The sequence below is a fragment of the Taudactylus pleione genome, unplaced genomic scaffold, assembly GCF_031769625.1.
Source record: "Taudactylus pleione unplaced genomic scaffold, aTauple2 ptg000053l, whole genome shotgun sequence".
NCBI lineage: Eukaryota > Metazoa > Chordata > Amphibia > Anura > Myobatrachidae > Taudactylus > Taudactylus pleione.
The window spans coordinates 39,353,956-39,373,502 of NW_028284455.1; the positions used below are offsets into that span (position 1 = coordinate 39,353,956).

At 42.5% G+C, this 19,547-nt stretch overlaps 1 protein-coding gene across 1 annotated transcript in view; it reads left to right on the forward strand.

The window, feature by feature from the left end:
• Nucleotides 1-19,547, forward strand: part of TOPBP1 (DNA topoisomerase II binding protein 1) — a 126,790-nt gene that overhangs the window by 47,618 nt on the left and 59,625 nt on the right. The window contains exons 13-14 of the mRNA XM_088462808.1: nucleotides 17,647-17,858; nucleotides 18,049-18,347. Coding sequence (XP_088318934.1) covers nucleotides 17,647-17,858; nucleotides 18,049-18,347 — 511 coding nt within the window. The remainder of the gene's footprint in view (nucleotides 1-17,646; nucleotides 17,859-18,048; nucleotides 18,348-19,547) is intronic.

The following is a 19,547-nucleotide window of genomic DNA, read 5'->3' on the forward strand; positions in this document are numbered from 1 at the left end:
GTACTTTATAGTCACAAGAGAAATATTCACAATATTTGGCGCTGCCTCATATTGCAGCAGAAAAGATCACAATATAAGTCACCAACTTACAGATAATTTCATAAACACATAGAAAATGATCTTACAGATCCGCGCTAATGAGATGTTTCCAGATAACGAACCTTTTTCACAGACTCCAAACGTATTTAAATCGGTCCATATGCAAAAAACATAGAAAAAAAGAACTCTTATTGTGATAAAGTTCTTGCTATAAATATAGTACACCTTCGGTGCTGAAAACGGATGGAGAGGTGAAAACAGTCCCGATCCACAGTGGAGGTAGATTGTAGGAGAATAGTCAAAATGTCCTTAAAGAATGCATCCACACTGTGATCACAATGAATGGTGCTTACATGTAAGCTTACATTAGTCAGATATGGTGCACCCACGTAGCAGTTTCTTTAGGGGTCTCCTTTAATAATCACAAATCCGCAGATTCCTCATATGGATAGGATCCACGACACCCCAAAAATAAAGGGACCAAACAGTCACCACGGATAACTAACAATCCAAAGTTTATTCCAAAAACATAATAAACATACCCTATGTGCATCAAACAATCCTACAGCGTAAAGATGGATCCCGGGAATAACGCTAAAGTAGGTAGGTAGATCGCACAGGGTAAGAAAATACAGACACTAGGACGCGTTTCGACGCTCTGCGGCGTCTTTATCAACTTGAATGTCTGTATAAATGAAGAAGTATATACCCTAAATAAAGTGCAACACATATAACATAATAATACAAGACAGTGTAGCATTACTTACAAAACGTGCAGCATGTGTGATCATATGGCCGCCATCTTGTTTGGAATAACTACATGTCCCATAAACCACTGCTGGTATTTAAACCCTATGCTCGATGTCCAGATATTTAATTGGACATTGCAGTCATGTGTGTCTACGCAGCTCCCAACAGAACATCATTACAGTGCGTCACGCACCACCCCATAACGCGAATCACGTAACGTGAACGCCATCCGGAAGGCAATGGCTTAACGCGCACCACGTGATATTGCGGGCGCCATTTTGATAAGAAAAACTACAAGTCCCATGAAGTATAGGGATGTGCTTAGATATTCAATTGGACACCACAGTCACATGTCTCCACGTAGCTCCCAACAAAACATCATTACATTGCGTCACGCATAACCACAACGCGTTTCACGTGGTAATGTATGCGCCATCCGAAAGGCAATAGCCTAAAGCGCACCACGTGATATCGCGGGCGCCATTTTGCTAAGAAAAACTACAAATCCCATAAAGTATAGGGATTTGCAGGAGAACAGCCTCACTAACCCACTCGTATGTTTGTTATCACCTTGGATGGGAGACCTATAATGTCACATGATCCCTCTATCTTGAAATTAAAAAGTAATAAAACTTGCAAGCACTAAATGGGATATCTCTGGATATATAGCTCCACATTTCAATGTCCGTGGTGACTGTTTGGTCCCTTTATTTTTGGGGTGTCGTGGATCCTATCCATATGAGGAATCTGCGGATTTGTGATTATTAAAGGAGACCCCTAAAGAAACTGCTACGTGGGTGCACCATATCTGACTAATGTAAGCTTACATGTAAGCACCATTCATTGTGATCACAGTGTGGATGCATTCTTTAAGGACGTTTTGACTATTCTCCTACAATCTACCTCCACTGTGGATCGGGACTGTTTTCACCTCTCCATCCGTTTTCAGCACCGAAGGTGTACTATATTTATAGCAAGAACTTTATCACAATAAGAGTTTTTTTCTTTTTTTCTATGTTCTTTGCATATGGACTGATTTAAATACGTTTGGAATCTGTGAAAAAGGTTCGTTATCTGGAAACATCTCATTAGCGCGGATTTGTAAGATCATTTTCTATGTGTTTATGTTTCTGTACTTTGTAAGGCGCTGCGGAACCCTTGTGGCGCCATATAAATAAAGGATAATATTAATGTCACCAACTAGAATTATATGTCCTTGCGCAACCCAAGCTACACGATGGAACAATTCTTTAAAAAAAAGGCGTTTGGTCATGGTTAGGTGTATAAGCAGAGATGAGTGTGAGAGTTTTGGAGTGGAGGGTGCCAATGACAATTAAGTAACCTGTTTTCATGTGTATGTTACGGTGAATTAGAATTGCAACACCCCGAACTTACAATCTGCAGATGTAAAAAATATTTGGGCAAATTGACTACCTCGAAGTTGAGAACCAGTACCAGTAAAAAAGGGTTTCCTGTAGGAAGACTAAGGGGGGAATTCAGTTAGACCCAATCATTCTACGTGCATATAAAACGGGATTTTAATGCTTGATTTTGCCTCCCAACCCTGGATCTGCCCCTGGTTAAGGGGCTCACAGCACCCCCCTCCTCAGCGCCACAGTAAATATATTATTTTTTTACATTTTTTTTTTTTGTAAGGGGGACCACGACCCCTATATATACCGGCTTCAGGGCTAATTAAATTGGCCTGGGGGATCAATTAGCCCGTAGTAAGGTACCACAGCTAATTGAATTATTCCCTATGCCTGCCTTTTCCCTTCTGTAGGCTCCCAGGACCATGGTACGTTTCTTAGGTGAATTAACACATTAATAGATAGAAGTTTTAAGACCATAGATAATACCGGAAAAGAACACTATTCTATAAACAAATCACGTTCTCCATGCAATAAAAAAGGAAATTTGGTGATCCACCCCAGAAAAAGAGAGAAAAGGAAGAAGAAAGTAAAGTGAAAGAAGCCACAATGAGAAAAGAAAGGAAAAAGGGAGAGAGATGAGGAACATATAAATAAATACTAAAAATAGGTGAGGATACATGGAAGTGGTAGTCGTTAGTTACAGAAAAACCAGATAACCTGGTTCCCAGTAGCACGGCCAGAGCCAGGGTGAAAGGAAGTAGTTTATAAAGGGAACATATGTCATTTAAGGGGGTTAGGAAATGGGAGCAAGGGAAGGGCAAAAAGGGAGAGGACTAGGGACTAGAGGAGGGATATGGAAAGGAAGTGAAATTGGAGGGGAAGGGAGGGGGGAATCGCACACAGGAAGGCAAGGAAAATAAAATAATTGCATCACATATCGAAACCATAAAAACTAGATATTCAAGAAAAAAACAAAACAAGTATTTGCAATAAAGAGGGCACGGATTAATTTGTAAAGGAGCGGATAAGATCTTTTAGTTGCAGGGTTTTGTAAAGGCCTTGCTAGCTTACAGGCAGACGTCTGTTTGTTTTGTGTGACTTTTCTGAAAAATGGTCTTGGCTTTTGTAGTGGTGAGTGCATTATCACTTGAGGTAAGTCTGGGTTAAACTCATTGGAACTGTCCACTCAGGTTATACACTGAAGTGCCATGAGACGTGACATTGTTTCCACAAGTGGATGGAAGATCTCTGAAAATATGTTGACCCGTGCTATCTTGATAGCTTCCCACGGCTTCCTGATATTTGTAGGTGAAGAATCTCAGGTGCGAATGGACTCCACCACGTTCCATAAATACTCGATTGGGTTCATGTTTGGGAATGTGGTGGCCACATCATTAGTCGGAACTCTCCAGAATGTTCCTGAACTCAATTCTGGACAATTTTGGACCGATGACCAGGTGCCTTATATTGGTATAATAATCCATCGTTGTGGGGTACATGAAATCCATGAAGGGCTGCAAATGTTCATCAAGCAATGCAACATAGTGGTTACTGGTCAATTATGTGTTCAGGTGGGCCTGCGGACCCAACCCATGCCACGTGAATTCACCCCACACCATTATGGAACCACCACAAGCTGCATGGTGCCTTGTTGACAACTGGGATCCATGGCTTCTGCGCCACACCTGAACCCCTACCATCAGACCTAAACAACAGGAGCCGTGACTCATCGGACCACGCCACTTGTTGCCAGTCCTCCAAGGTCCAGTAGCGACATCACGAACCTAAGTGAGTCGCTGTGTCCAGTGTCATAGTGTTAACAGAGGCACTCTGGTGGATCTTCTGCTTCCATATACCATGGAAGCTAAAGAATGCTGCACTAACCGGCTGAATATGGGTCTGGTACCTCCTGCATTGAATGTGGATGTGATTTGAGCCAGTGTTGCTATCTGTTACCACAGACAATTCTGGCCAGACGCTGCTGGCCACAATCATTAAGCACCCGTATTTGCCCACTGTGCTGTCCACGGTGGGTGGTAATGCCTTCCATGAGGAATTCCTGGTACACACGTGACACCATAAATTGAGGAATGTTGAATGTCCGCACAACTTCGGAAATGGAAAGTCCCATCCGTAAGATGATTTTTCTTTTCTTTTTTCAGTGTGTAGACAATTTTGAAAGTACATTTTCCCAGCTTCGCAGCATCTTCATGCCTGGTAATGGACCATTCATCCAGGAGTCTGCCTTCTTCTTGTGGATGTGGACATTCTCATGTCTGCACAATACATTTTGACAAAATATTCCACACCCTACCATAGAATATGAAAGACTTACTTTATATTTCACGGTGTTGTTGGCATTTGTATCCTACCTTATCCTTTAGGTTGTCCAGGTTAAGGAGCGCCTGGTTATGAGGTTTCTAAGAATGGGGATCTCTTCCCTTGTTGGATGTGGTCAGGGCTTTGAGGATGAGTGCTGTTTGCAAATGGAGGATGTCTTGGTTCTCTATGATGCTGAGACAAGTTGGGTTACTTTGGCCACCCATCAAGCTCACAGTAGGGTAGGGAAGTCTGTCCCTGAGAATCTAAAGGCACATTCTATAAAATGGGTGGTCATTTTCTGGGTGGCTTTGTACAGGGCCTTTTCTGAGCACCAATATAGGGTTGTCATCTGTTCATACATTCCCTAGATTATAATGTACAGGTTTCATGTGTTTGCATCTAGGAATGCCACATTTGAAAGGTGGACACTTTGCACCTCTTCACCTAAGCGTACCCAGGTTTGGGACCTCACCAACATTTTTCGTGTCCCCTGTAGAATTAATGAGAAAAGAGGATTTAAATATGTTAAATCCTTTTCTCTCAGTCCTTTAGGGGACACTCTTGTTCTCCTACATGTATGATAGTGTAGTAGGATGTCCCCCCCCCTCCCCCCTCCTCCTTCCTCCTTGTTCATTCTCCTCTTGTCCTATAGGGCTTGCTTAAACATAATTGAGGCCCCTGCAGGCATGGTGTCCAGAGGGGGAAGCGCTACATACGTGTTTAACATTTAAAGTACATACTGTACTCTCCTGGATGCACACTATGCCCCAATGTCTCCAATGTTCCTCAATAGACTGAAAGAAAAAGATTTAACGTAAATCTAAAAATCATGTTTTCTTCTATGTTGTTTAACCCTAGTGGCAGATGACTACTTTCCTGAGCCTTTTCTCTTTTGGCAATGTGAAAGTTGGAAACCGAAAGCTCCATGGCTTAAAAAAGTTTACTGGTATTAATGAAAATAATCCTGTCACCTGGCTAATGGTTCTATCCCATCCTGATCTAAATAATCGATAACAGAAAAAAGGCATTTTTAGCTGAAATTTTTCAAAAACCTAGTCCTGTCTATCTGCAAACCCTCCATGTTGGAGTGTGTCTAACACAAAATGCCCCAGATTTAAACAAAAGTAAGGGTTATATCTCCTTAAACGCTGTGCCGTTTGGGATTGGAGAAGTAGTGTCTTTGGAAAATTAGAGCTACAGTGTTGCTTGAAAGCTTGTGAACCCTTCAGATTTTTCTATATCTCTGCTGAAATTTGGCCTAAAACTACCTCAGATTTTCACACAGTGCCTTGCAAAAGTATTCACCCCCATTGGCTTTTTACCTTTTTTATTACATTACAACAACCTCTAATTTATTTATTTTTATCTGAATTTTAGGTGATTTATCTGCACAAAATAGTCTAATTTGGCGAAGTGAAATGAGAAAAATATATATATATATATATATAAAAAAGAATCTTTATAAATAAAATTCTGAAAATTGGCATGTGCATATGTAATCGCTCCCTTTGCTATGAAGCCTGTCAAAAGTTCTGGTGTAACCAATTACCTTCAGAAATCACATAATTAGTGAAATGAAGTCCACCTGTGTGAAATCTAAGTGTCACATGATTTGTCAGTATAAACACACCTTTTCTGAAAGGCCCCACAGGCTGCAACACCACGAAGCAAGAGGCATCACACCATGAAGACCAAGGAGCTCTCCAAACAAGTCAGGGACAAAGTTGTTGAGAAGTACAATTCTGGGTTGGGTCATAAAAAAAAATAAAAAATATCCAAATCTTTGATGATCCTCCAGAGCGCCATCAATTGGAAAGAACATGGTACCACAACAAACCTACCAAGAGAGGGCAGCTCACCAAAACTCACAGACCGGGCAAGGAGGGCATTCATCAGAGAGGCAGCACAGAGACCAAAGGTAACCCTGAAGGAGCTACAGAGTTCCACAGCAGAGACTGGTGTATCTGTGCATGTGACCACAATAAGCCGTACACTACATTGAGCTGGGCTTTATGGAAGAGTGGCCAGAAAAAACCCATTACTTCGTGATAAGAAATAAGAAGACACGATTTGAGTTTGCAAAAAGGCATGTGGGCGACTCCCCAAGTGTATGGAGGAAGGTGCTCTGGTCAGATGAGACTAAAATTTTACTTTTCGGCCACCAAGGAAAACACTATGTCTGACGCAAACCCAACACATCCCATCACCCCAAGAACACCATTCCCACAGTGAAACATGGTGGTGGCAGCATCATGCTGTGGGGATGTTTTTCAGCAGCAGGGACTGGGAAACTGATTTGAGATGAGGGAAAGATGGATGGTGCTAAATACAGGGATATTCTTGAGCAAAACCTGTTTCAGTGTGCTTGTGATTTGAGACTGGGATGTAGGTTCACCTTCCAGCAGGACAATGACCCAAAGCATACTTCTAAAGCAACACTCGAGTGGTTTAAGGGGAAACATTTAAATGTGTTGGAATGGCCTAGTCAAAGCCCAGATCTCAATCCAATTGGGAATCTGTGGTCAGACTTGAAGATTGCTGTTCACAAGCGGAAACCATCCAACATGAAGGAGCTGGAGCAGTTTGCCTTGAGGAATGGGCAAAAATCCCAGGGACAAGATGTGACAAGCTCATAGAGACTTATCCAAAGCGACTTGCAGCTGTAATTGCCGCAAAAGGGCGGCTCGACAAAGTACTGACTTTAGGGGGGTGAATAGTTATGCACGCAGAAGTGTTCTGTTATGTTGTCCTAAATGTTTGATTCACAGTATAAAAAAACACAACTTCAGTTGTAGGCATGTTCTGTGAATTAAATGATGCACACCTTCAAGCAATCCATTTTAATTCCAGGTTGTGAGGCAACAAAACATGAAACATGCAAATGGGGTGTGAATACTTTCGCAAGGCACTGGAAGTCCTAAAAGTAGATAGAGAACCAAATCAAACATGAGATAAAAAAAATTACACTTCGCTCATTTTTTTGAGGAAAATTATCCTAGATCACATATCTGTGCGAGGCAAAAGTATGTGAACCTTTGCTTTCAGTATTTGGTTTGACCCCCTTGTGCAGCAATAACTGCTTCCAAACGTTTCCTGTAATTGTTGATTAGTCTTGAACATCGGCTTGGAGGCATGTTTCCCCATTCCTCCGTACTAAACAACTTCAACTCTGTTATGTTGGTGGGTTTCCTTCCATGAGCAGCTCGCTTCAGGTACTTCCACAACATTTCGATTGGATTAAGGTCAAGACCTTTAACTTGGTTATTCCAAAACTTTAACTTTATTCTTTTTTAACCATTCTTTGGTTGAATGACTTGTGTGCTTTGGGTCGTTGTCTTACTACATGACCCAAGTTCTCTTGAGATGCAGCTCATTGACCGATGTCCTGATATTTTCCTTTACAATATTCTGGTATAATTCAGAATTCATTGTCCCATCAATGGATGGCAAGTCGTACTGGGCCAGATGCAGCAAAACCGGTCCAAACCATGATACCACCACCGTGATTCACAGATGGTATGTGGTTTTAATGCTGGAACGCAGTATTCTTCTTTCTCCAAACATAACGCTTCTCATTTAAAGCAAAAAGCTTTACTTTGGACTCGTCTGGCCACAAAACATTGTTCAAATAGTCTTCTGGCTTGTCCAGGTGATCTTTAACAAACTGCAGGTGGGCAGCAATGTTCTTTTGGGAGAGGAGTGGCTTTCTCCTTGCAATCTTGCCATGCACACCATTGTGTTTCAGTATCCTGCTGATGGTGGACTCATGAACATTAACATTAGCTAATGTGAGAGGCTTAGAAGGTTACCTTGGTTTCCTTTGTGACCTTGTGAACTATTAGATGCCTTGCTCTTGGCGTGATCTTTGTTGATTGACTATCCTGGTGAGGGTGGTAATGGTCTGGAATTACTTCCATTTGTACACAGTCTGTCTGACTGTTGATTGGTGGAGTCAAAACTCTTTAGAGATGGTTTTGCAACCTTTTCCAGCCTGATGAGCATCAACAACTCTTCTTCTGAGGTCCTTAGAAACCTCCTTTGTTAGTGGCATGATACACTTCCACAAACGTGTCATGAACATCAGACTTGATAGATCCCTGTTCTTTTAAAAAGATCAGAATGTCCACTCACACCTGATTTGTCATCCCATAGATTGAAAATACCTGACTCTAATTTCACCTTCAAAATATCTGCTAAGCCCAAAGGTTCACATACTTTTGCCACTCACAGATATGTGATATTGGATCATTCCCCACTCCCCAATCAAAATAAATTGAGGATGTCTAATTTTTCTGTCTTATTTGTTTGAGTCTGTTCTCTTTATCTTCTTTTCAGGACTTGTGTGAAAATCCTGAGGTAGTTTTAGACCAAATTTCAGCATAAATATAGAAAATTCTGAAGGGTTCACAAACTTTCAAGCACCACTTTAAAAGGGTAGATTTTCCCATTTATCGGAATCCCCTTTAGGCAGAAAATAAAAAGGTATGCAGTCTGTGGTTAACCTGAAACTTCCATTCATGTTTAGTCCATACCTTACAGAGTAAATAATCCAATTGTGGAGATGAATAAAAGTTAAGGAATTGTTTCCATCTCTTGTATCGTGTTTTGAGATCGGCTAATTTATCAATATCCTGCATATATAATACAAGCCACACCACATGCACAATATCATACATGCCGTACCGCCCTCATCATAATACAAGGTTTCCTCAATGTCTCAAACGTCTGCTACTCTGTCTTCTAATTAGAAGAAATACTCATAAACATTGCCTCCTCAGGACCGGACTAAGGCAGACATTTGACACTCTAAAGAGATGTCCAGAATCCTCACTGTCTCATCAGAAGAGAGAGGATGCACTGAGAATGGTGCCTCTTCTGCCCACTATAGTTTGGTGGCAACCTGGAGAGGTTTTGATCTCCAGATGATCATTGGAGTGGTAAATTTATACTAAACCTAAAGGGTGTAAGCAGCCCAGCATGAAAGCACATTGTGTGTTTAAGGTAGGGGTGTGCACCGGCCACTTTTCGTGTTTTGGTTTTGGATTTGGATCTGGATTGGTTTTGCCAAAACCACCCTTCCGTGTTCTGGGTTTTGTGTTTTGGATCTGTATTATTTTGAAAAAAAGCTTAAAAACAGCTAAAATCACAGAATTTGTAGGTTTTTCTGCTCCTATGCTATTATTAACCTCAATAACCTTAATTTCCACTCATTTCCAGTCTATTCTGAACACCTCACACCTCACAATAGTGTTTTTATGTCCAAAAGGTTGCACCGAGGTAGCTGGATGACTATGCTAAGCGACACGAGTGGGCGGCACAAACACGTGACCCATCTAGGCGTGATACTGCAGTGGCAGACAGGATGGCAGTTTGAAAAACTAGGCCCCAAACTGTACATAATGCAAAGAAAAAAAAGAGGTGCAAGATGGAATTGTCCTTGGGCCCTCCCACCCACCCTTATGTTGTATAAACAGGACATGCACACTTTAACAAACCAATCATTTCAGCGCCAGAGTCTGCCACACAACTGTGGCTGAAATGATTGGTTCGTTTGGGCCCCCACAAAACAAGCTGGCAATTAATCTGTCCCTGCACAAACTGGCTCTACGGAGGCAAGATGTCATCCTCATCCTCCTCATCCACCGATTCCTCACCCTCTTCAGTGTTGTGTACATCCTCATCCTCACAGAGTATTAACTCGTCCCCACTGGAATCCACCACCACAGGTCCCTCTGTATGTTCTGGAGGCTGGTCTCCCTGGAAGAGCTGATAATTCATTTTGATGAACATAATCTCCACATTCTGTGGAAGCAACCTCCTACGCCTTTCGCTGACAAGGTTCCCGGCTGCACTAAACACTCTTTCGGAGTACACACTGGAGGGGGGGCAACTCAGGTAAAATAGAGCCAGTTTGTACAAGGGCCTCCAAATTGCCTCTTTTTCCTGCCAGTACAGGTACGGACTGTCTGACATGCCTACTTGGATGCTGTCACCGATGTAATCCTCCACCATTCTGTCAATGGTGACAGTATCATATGCAGTGACAGTAGACATGTCAGAAATTGTTGCCAGGTCCTTCAGTCCGGACCAGATGTCCAAACTTGGTCCTGCCTGCCCTGCATCACCGCCAGCGGGTTGCTTAGGATACCTAAGTTTTTTCCTGGCAGCCCCAGTTGCGGGAGAAAATGAAGAAGGAGCTGTTGACGTGTCACGTTCCGCTTCAGCTGACAGTGTGTTCACCAGCAGGTCTTTGCACCTCTGCAGGCTTGTGTCGGCCGGAAAGAGAGACACCACATAGGCTTTAAACCTAGGATCGAGCACTGTGGCCAAAATGTAGTGGTCTGATTTCAACAGATTGACCACCCTGGAATCCTGGCAAAGCGAGTGAAGGGCTTCATCCACAAGTCCCACATGCCGAGCGGAATCGGTCCGTCTTAGCTCCTCCTTCACTTTCTCCAGCTGCTTCTGCAAAAGCCTGATGAGGGGAATGACCTGACTCAAGCTGGCAGTGTCTGAACTGACTTCACGTGTGGCAAGTTCGAAGGGCTGGAGAACCTTGCACAACACGGAAATCATTCTCCACTGCGCTTGAGTCAGGTGCATACTTTGCCTATGTCATAGGTGGATGTATAGGCTTGTATGGCCTTTTGCTGCTCCTCCATCCTCTGAAGCATATAGAGGGTTGAGTTCCACCGCATCACAACCTCTTGCTTCAGGTGATGGCGGGGCAGGTTCAAGAGTGTTTGCTGGCGCTCCAGTCTTAGGCACGCAGTCGCTGAATGGCGAAAGTGGCCAGAAATTTTTTGGGCCACCCAAAGCGTCTCCTGCACGCCCCTGTCGCTTTTCAGAAAATTCTGCACCACCAAGTTTATTGTGTGAGCAAAACATGGGACGTGCTGGAATTTGCCCAGATGTAATGCCCGCACAATATTGGTGGCGTTGTCAGATATCCCAAATCCCCAGGAGAGTCTAAGTGGGGTAAGCCACTGGGCGATGATTTCCCTCAGTTTCTCTAAGAGGTTGTCGGCGGTGTGCCTCTTACTGAAACCGGTGATACACAGCGTAGCCTGCCTTGGAACAAGCTGGCGTTTCTGAGATGCTGCTACTGGTGACGCTGCTGCTGTTGCTGCGTAAGGTGATACATCTACCCAGTGGGCTGTCACAGTCATATAGTCCTTAGTCTGCCCTGTTCCACTTGTCCACATGTCCGTGGTTAAGTGGACATTGTGTACAACGGCATTTTTCAGGACACTGAGGACACTTTTTCTGACGTTTCTGTACAGTCTCGGTATCGCCTGCCTAGTGAAGTGGAATCTAGACGGGATTTGGAACCGGGGACACACTACCTCCATCAATTGTCTAAATCCCACTGCACTATGGCGGATACCGGATCTAACACCAACATAGCAGTCAAGGCCTCAGTTATACGTTTTGCTTCAGGATGACTGCTGTCGTACTTCATCCTCCTCGCTAAGGACTGTTGGAGGGTCAATTGTTTAGTAAAAGTAGTGGTGTTCCTACTTCCTCTCTGGGATGATGAACGACTCCCAGTAGCAGCAGCAGCGGCAGCAGTAGGCGTAGCAATGCAGGATCCTCCGGAGGAATCCCGGATAGGAGAGTCAGTCATGCCAGTGACATGGCCTGCAGGACTACTTCCGATCCTGACTAAGGAGGAAATTGACGAGGAGGGAGTTGACGGTGTGGTTTGCAGGCGCTTGGATACAACAGGACAACGGGATTTAGGTGTCCCTGGACTGCTTACGGTCTTAGCCAAAGTTTCTGAACTTGACAGTAACTTTTTATGAACGCGCTGCAGGTGCCGTATAAGGGAGGATGTTCCTAGGTGGTTGACGTCCCTACCCCTACTTATATCACCTTTACATATGGTACATATGGCAAGACAGTTGTTGTCCGGATTTGGATAGAAATATTGCCAGACCAAAGAGGTGGAATGTTTGGTCTTCTGCCCAGGCATGACCGTGATGGGCTTTTTCATCCCACGGACAACAACTGTCTCCCCCGGAGCCTGATTTAAACAAACCACATCACCATCAGAATCCTCCTCGCCAACTTCCTCCTCAGCGCCAGCTACACCAGTATCCTCATCCTGTTGTACTTCAACAGTGACATCTTCAATTTGCATATCAGCAAGTGGACTGTGGGTGCTCCTTTCAGCACTTGCAGGGGGCGTGCAAATGGTGGAAAGAGCCACCTCTTCCCGTCCAGTGCTGGGAAGGTCAGGCATCGCAACCACCACCACACTTGGACTCTCCTTGGGGATCTGTGATATCTTCTTAGAAAGCACAGTTCTTCGCTGTGCTTTTGCCAGCTTAACTCTTTTGATTTTTTTAGTGGGAGGAGGGCTTCCATCGTCATGTGAAGCTGAACCACTAGTCATGAACATACTAGGGATCGACCTTAGCTGTTCCTTGCCACTCCGTGTCGTAAATGGCATATTGGCAAGTTTACGTTTCTCTTCAGCTGATTTAAATGTTTTTTTCAAGGTAATTTTCCTGAACTTTGTCATTTGGGATTGTATGTGCCCTCTGTTATGACATTGGGCATCGGCCTTGGCAGACGACGATGGCATGTTATCGTCTGTCATGACTAGTGGCAGCAGCTTCAGCACTAGGAGGAAGTGGTTCTTGATCTTTCTCTATTTTATTTTTATCGGAGAAAGTTTGGTCCTCCATTTATGTTATATCGATTTGATATATACGTGCGGCTAAACACAGAAAATATTTTTTTATTTTTGCTGGAGAGTAGTGCACTTTGTGGGTTACACCAGCCTTTAAGAAATGAGCCAGCCGGCTCTTTACTTATGGGACACAGGCGCACGCTTGGCGCTGCTCCTTTGTTGATGCACGTGCGGCTACTGCGCACACAATTCACAAACACAGAAAATAATTTTCTTTTTGGTTTGGACTGGAGTGTACTTTGGGGGTTACAGCACCCTTTAACGGTCAAGCCAGCCGGCCCTTTACTTATGACACAGGCGCACGCTTGGCACTACTTTGTTGATGCACGTACGGCTACTGCGCACACAATTCACAAACACAAAAAAAATATTATTTTTTTAGCACTTGGGGGGAGCACTCCTGATGGACAGAGCACCCCCTGGACAACACTACAGCACCCCTTTAGGACTGGGACACTGCACAGGACTTTGGAGTGGACACAGCCCCTATGGACAACTGACTGCACTACACAGTCCAGCCAGCCCCTATGGACTTTGAAGTAGTGGACACAGCCCCTATTAACAACCGCAGCACAGCACAACACAGCCAGCCCCTATGGACTTTGAAGTAGTGGACAACAGCAGCACAGCACAACACTACTCTGCACTACACTACACTACACAGCCCAGCCAGCCCTAACTCCCACCCTCCCTCTTCACTGTCCACAGCCGAGTGAGAAAATGGCGCCGACGCGGTAATTATATAGGATCCAAAACCCGCGAGACTCGGAAGGCGGGAAGATGACGTTTTGCCTCGATTTCAGAATCCGAGTCAGGCGGGAAAAGTCGAGCCTGACTCGGATCCGAACCTGCTCACCCCTAGTTTAAGGGTTTGACTTTGATTAAAGTGTTATTTTCCTTGAACACTAACTCAAGAGAAACTTCATCCCCATGTGCTAATTGAAAGAAAAAATAAATAAATCGCATATATTTGTTGTCACTGAAGGCCACCATTAAACAGTGATAATTTTCAGGTACATCACATATGGCCCTTGCTTCTTCAAGATGATTTGCTTTTTGAAATTGTTCAAGGGTGTAATGATGTTTGGTTCTCTATTAAATGTTACCCCAAATGCTTATCCTGTTATTACCACATTAAAGGAACTTTGCAATCTGTTTTGCACAATCTTCATTTTGATTAACTGCTAGGAAGTGAGAAATAGTTTCTTCAAGATGTTTTCTGGCGAACATTTTTAGTGTTGATCAATGTCACTCACTACTCTATTTTTTTGGTTAATTCAAATCCATGTCCTATCCAGACATGTTTAGATGGGCATCAATCTGTCGTAGATAATTATGGATTACTTTCATGCAAATGAAGTCCACAGTGGCTATCTTAGCGGTACTGATGAAGAGTTATATCCTAGAAATATCCAATTGTTTTACAGTACAGGCATTTTTGTAAACACAAATACCTCTGTAGACTGCTGTATGTACCAACAATATCCATTAGTGCTTAGGGATTAGATGGCTAAAAATTTGAATGCAAGGAGGTACTATCCCAGCTAAAGTGTTAACCGTTTAGTAAATATGGCGTTCACAGTTAGCAGAGTAAGCTCGCAGATGTATCCAAAATGTTGGGATGTCACAGGGTCCCAGGATTTCCCCAAAGAGACATTTTAAACAGAATGCATAAAATTCTTTCAAGTACTTAGCGTGTTTCTTTGTTACTAGAATTACTACTTCAAAAGTTTATAAAGTATATCCATTATCTGTCTATTTCTACCTCAGTATTCAAAGCTTTATTAAAAGCAGCTAGTTATTTCATTATCTGGTTTATTTTTAGTTAAGCAACATAATAAAATTATATATAAACCTACTGTAATTGTTAATGGAACATTCTGATATAAATAAGGCTTGTTTCAACATATAATATACAAAACAGCCATTTAAAATGCATAATTACATTGGACTTGTCAGTAAGAACTTTGGACAGCTGATTAAATATAGTCCATCTTTTAATTGCAGATTACAAAATGAAATCTAGATATATAAACCTTCAGATTACTAATGTTTTCTGGTGTTAAGGAAGACTTTTTTTTCTATATGCAACACACAAAACAACTTTGACTACATATTTCCATGTAACTCTACAGTAAGAAATCTATGCACAGCAAATGCAGCCAACCATCTAACTTTAAATATTTCACAACAAGAGAAATTTCATCCCGACTCTCTAATTGATAAATTCGCATAATCTTTTTGTAATCTTTATATAATGCAAATCTTCATGGCGCAAATGCAGCAAATCGTCTTCTTGATACATATAACATACAGTATTCAACAATAAGAAAAATTTCATCCCCATGTGCTAATTGAAAGAGAGAGAAAAATCACATTTTGATATTCATTGCAATATTAGTTGTACATAAATAGTTTTATTTCCCTTCTTCATTACCACTTATTCGAACAGATCCCCTTAGATTATATCAATGTTGCATCAGCATTTAGGTTTTTATATATTTTTATGATGATGTTGTTTTTTTTAGTTAAAAATAGACAGGATCATGATATACTCTACATAAATGGAAAGTGGGTAGGTTTCAAGCACTGGTAACGGAATTGATATTAGATGCCGGCGCTCGGGATCCCGGCTGTTAGAATCCCGTAGCCGGCATCTCGGTCGGTATGCTAACCCTTCCCCTCTCCCTACCCTAACCCCCCCCCCCACCTCTTTTGGTGCCTAGCCTCCCCTCCCCCCCTAGTGCCTGAACCTAACCTCCCCGGTGCCTAACCCTCCCCATAGTGCCTGGCCCTGCACCCTAACTCCCCCAACACCCCGATACTTTCGGTATCCTGGCGGTCGGTATGATGGTGCTGGGCTTTTGACTGGCTTTGGGATTTCGTCAACTGTAATGGGAGCGTTGGCATCCAGACCGCCGAGATGCCGAACGCATACCCTGGTAGCAAACCTATAATATCGAGTTGTTAACTTAGCCTATCAGTGCAAAAGAGAGATAATGTAATTATCACTTAGGTATAGCTATGTGCTTCCTGAGAGTAAGTAAGTTGCATTACAATGCTTTTTGCTCTATGTATTTAAAGAAGGAAAAAAAAATTAAATTGCATCACAAAACCATGAAACATACACTAGTATGTAAAAACTTCAGGATAAATCCTGATGGTAGGGGTAGAGAGGTCAAATGGCCACTTACCTAGAACAATAAATACATTAGAAGGGGTGGGCTGTATTATGATATAACCAGCTTCTTTTAACGATCACTGGGGTATATATAGACGAACACCTGATATACTTTCTATACCTTTAATTGGTAATGACAAAATGCTGTTTGACATCCTGACCGCCGGATACATCTGCAAGCTTTGCAAACTGTGTACTAGTCTACTGAAAGGGTAACACTTTGGCATGGACAATGCATCCTGACATTAAAATTTTAACCATCTAATCCCTAATGGTGCATACACACAGGACGATTTTTTTAACGATTTGTCGTTAACGACAAATAGTTCAAAAATTCGTTCAGTTTCAGAGGTATAACAATGAACGAAAATTACAAAGAAACTGGAGCACGCTTTTGTGATTTTCGTTCACATGTTCGGGGATGAGGGAGGGAGCCCGTCACTGAACTAAATAGTTATTGATTTCGGTCAGTGTAGTGCTCAGTGTTAACAGCACTGAGCACACCCCTGCCCGGGGGGACACAGGACTATTTTCGTTCGGGGAGAAAATCGTCCCGTGTACACACCTTAAGACCTAAAATATTGATGGGATATATTGCAGTCTAATCTGCTAAATTAGCCACCATATACTTCCATGCACAGAGGTTTTTGTGTTTACTAATATTCCAACACTGCATAACAATTGTGGACATTTCTAGGATAATACTCTGCAGCAAACCCGCTAACCTAGACACTGTGGATTTCATTTGCATTAAAGGAGTCAACTATTTCCTATGTCAGATTGTTGCTTAATTGTTGTCTAGGGAGAGCAGATTTTATAAACTCTGTTGTTCATATGTCTTGTATTATTGTATGTCCAAATATGTAATGATTAAAAAACTTAGTGATTATTTGATCCAATCTATATTAACTAACTAATTTTTTGCGAACCAATTTTTTAAATATATTACCATTATTTGAATTTATATTTCATGGTTTTGGGGACTGGCCTACCTACTGACAGGAGCAGACTAATTAGAGCAATAGGCAACCACACGCTGTGCCTTCAGGGGTTTTATTCTCACCATGTTTAGACGTACGTCTGCATTATACGTTTACAGACCTTTCAAGGATATTTGAAATTTTTATACAAGTGGCAGATTTTGCTTTGTAGATATGCCCAAAAAATGCCACACACATGCATTTGTATGAAAATATTTTATAGCAATTTCTTTTATATGAACATTGTGCACATGGAAAGATGTACATCACTGAGAAGTAATGTTTTGCATTTTAATGTTGCAGAGTACAAGAATTTTTTGTAAGAAAGGCAAACCCAAAAAAAGGCATGTTTGCCAGTACTCACCTCGTGCTTCGGGATCCCGAGGGTTCTAAATATGATGCCGCGAAGAAGTGGAACTTGCCCGCAGTGACTATGGCTTGGCTCCTGCAGTGTGCCAGGACCGGCAAGAAAGCAGATGAGAACCTTTTTCTTGTTGAAAACGCCTATGAAGATGGTTTGTTAACCCCTTTTTTTTTTTTTTTTTATTTAATTTTTTTTTTATCATTTCTTTTCCATACAAAATTGAAAAGCAGCTCAGTAAAATTGTATCAAGATCTCATTTCTTTTTTTTTTTTTTTTTTTAAGGTCTAGCAAGGCAGAATATATGTACTGACTATTGGATCACACATTTTATTTCCTTTCAGATAAAGAAGAAAGTTTTGTGAGTCAGACATATAGACCACCAATAACCAGACAATCAGCTGATACACCCGATCATCAGTTTAGTCGTCCTGCAGCCCTGAAAAAAGCAGCAGTGACTCCCTTAGATATGAATCGCTTCCAGAGCAAGGCGTTCCAGTCTGTGCTGTCTCAGCACAACAGGAAAGCTCCAACCCCTGGTGCAGAAAGTAAATTACCTAAAAGGGAACCATCTGTACATCTTGATACTCCATCCAAATTCCTATCCAAAGACCAGCTCTTCAAGCCCTCTTTTGATGTTAAGGTTTGTTTATTATTTGTTAATACATATCATTTTACATAAAAGGTAATACATCTTTTGTATGACTAAAAGGGAGAATAGGAAAATACTGGACTAATTCCTGACCCTGTTTACATCTTTAAATTGTTTCACATTAGCAAGAATGTTTTAGTGAATTGCTTGTAAAAGGCTTGACAAGATCTAGATCATTTTTAAAGGTGTCACAAATTTGGCTGTCAGTTCACATAATGTTTGACCTGCCCCTTGACATTAAGTGCACTGTTTGTTTGATTTAAATCTGTGTGGTTTTACTTTCATCCACTGGAAGGAACAAGGGGCTAAAGGATATAAACACTTAAAAATATTCAATATGTTCCAGCTCATCCCTCTTCTACATTCATATTCTGCCGCTATGTTTGTTTTGGCTCAGACATCTTCACTGGATTGACTGAACTAGAGCAGTGTGGGGAGGTGCCACAATTGGTGTCATATTTCGCTCCTGACTTGAGATCTGGCATACAAGGGGGACTCGAATAATGACCGGGCGCTCTGTGCAGCCACTGTGAAGTAGTGACAGAATGCGTGCCTAGGGAAAGGCCAGGTAAATGACTCCTTGCTCCCTGTGAGGGGTTGCTAAGTTGCAATCAGCCTCTGGGGGGCCCTAGGGTCAGCAGGGACTGCAGTGCTTTGGTGCTTGATTGTTTGTGAGGTGGAGGCAACCTATGCAAAGGCAACCACACATTGGGCACCTGTCAGCTAAAAGGGGGAGAGCCCTACTAAGATAGTGGTCGATTGCATGCTGGGAGCTTTGGGGATTAGCAGGTATCTTCAGTACCCTACATCTCCTGAGTGTCCTGGCAGGGAAGCATTGGGCTGCAGTGGGACTACATAACGTTTATTAAATTTTTAACTTCTGAGTCTTTGCAGTTCTGTCTTCCAGATTGTGAACTCTGGGCCTGATTCAGCTTGGATCGCTGTTACTGATACGCACGCAATCGGCCGATTGTTGCGTTCTTGCGTATGCATGGCATTACGCAAACCGGCCACTGCGGTTGGACCTGCGCTCGCAATGACCATGCAGACCCATCGCAGAGTGATTGACAGGAAGTGCCGTTTGGGGGGGGGGGGTGTCAGGGAACCTCAGGCGTGCCAGTGCATTTGAATGCAGTTGCATGGGCGTGCATAAATTATCCACAGCGATGCCCTACGCAGCCTGAGGCCTCA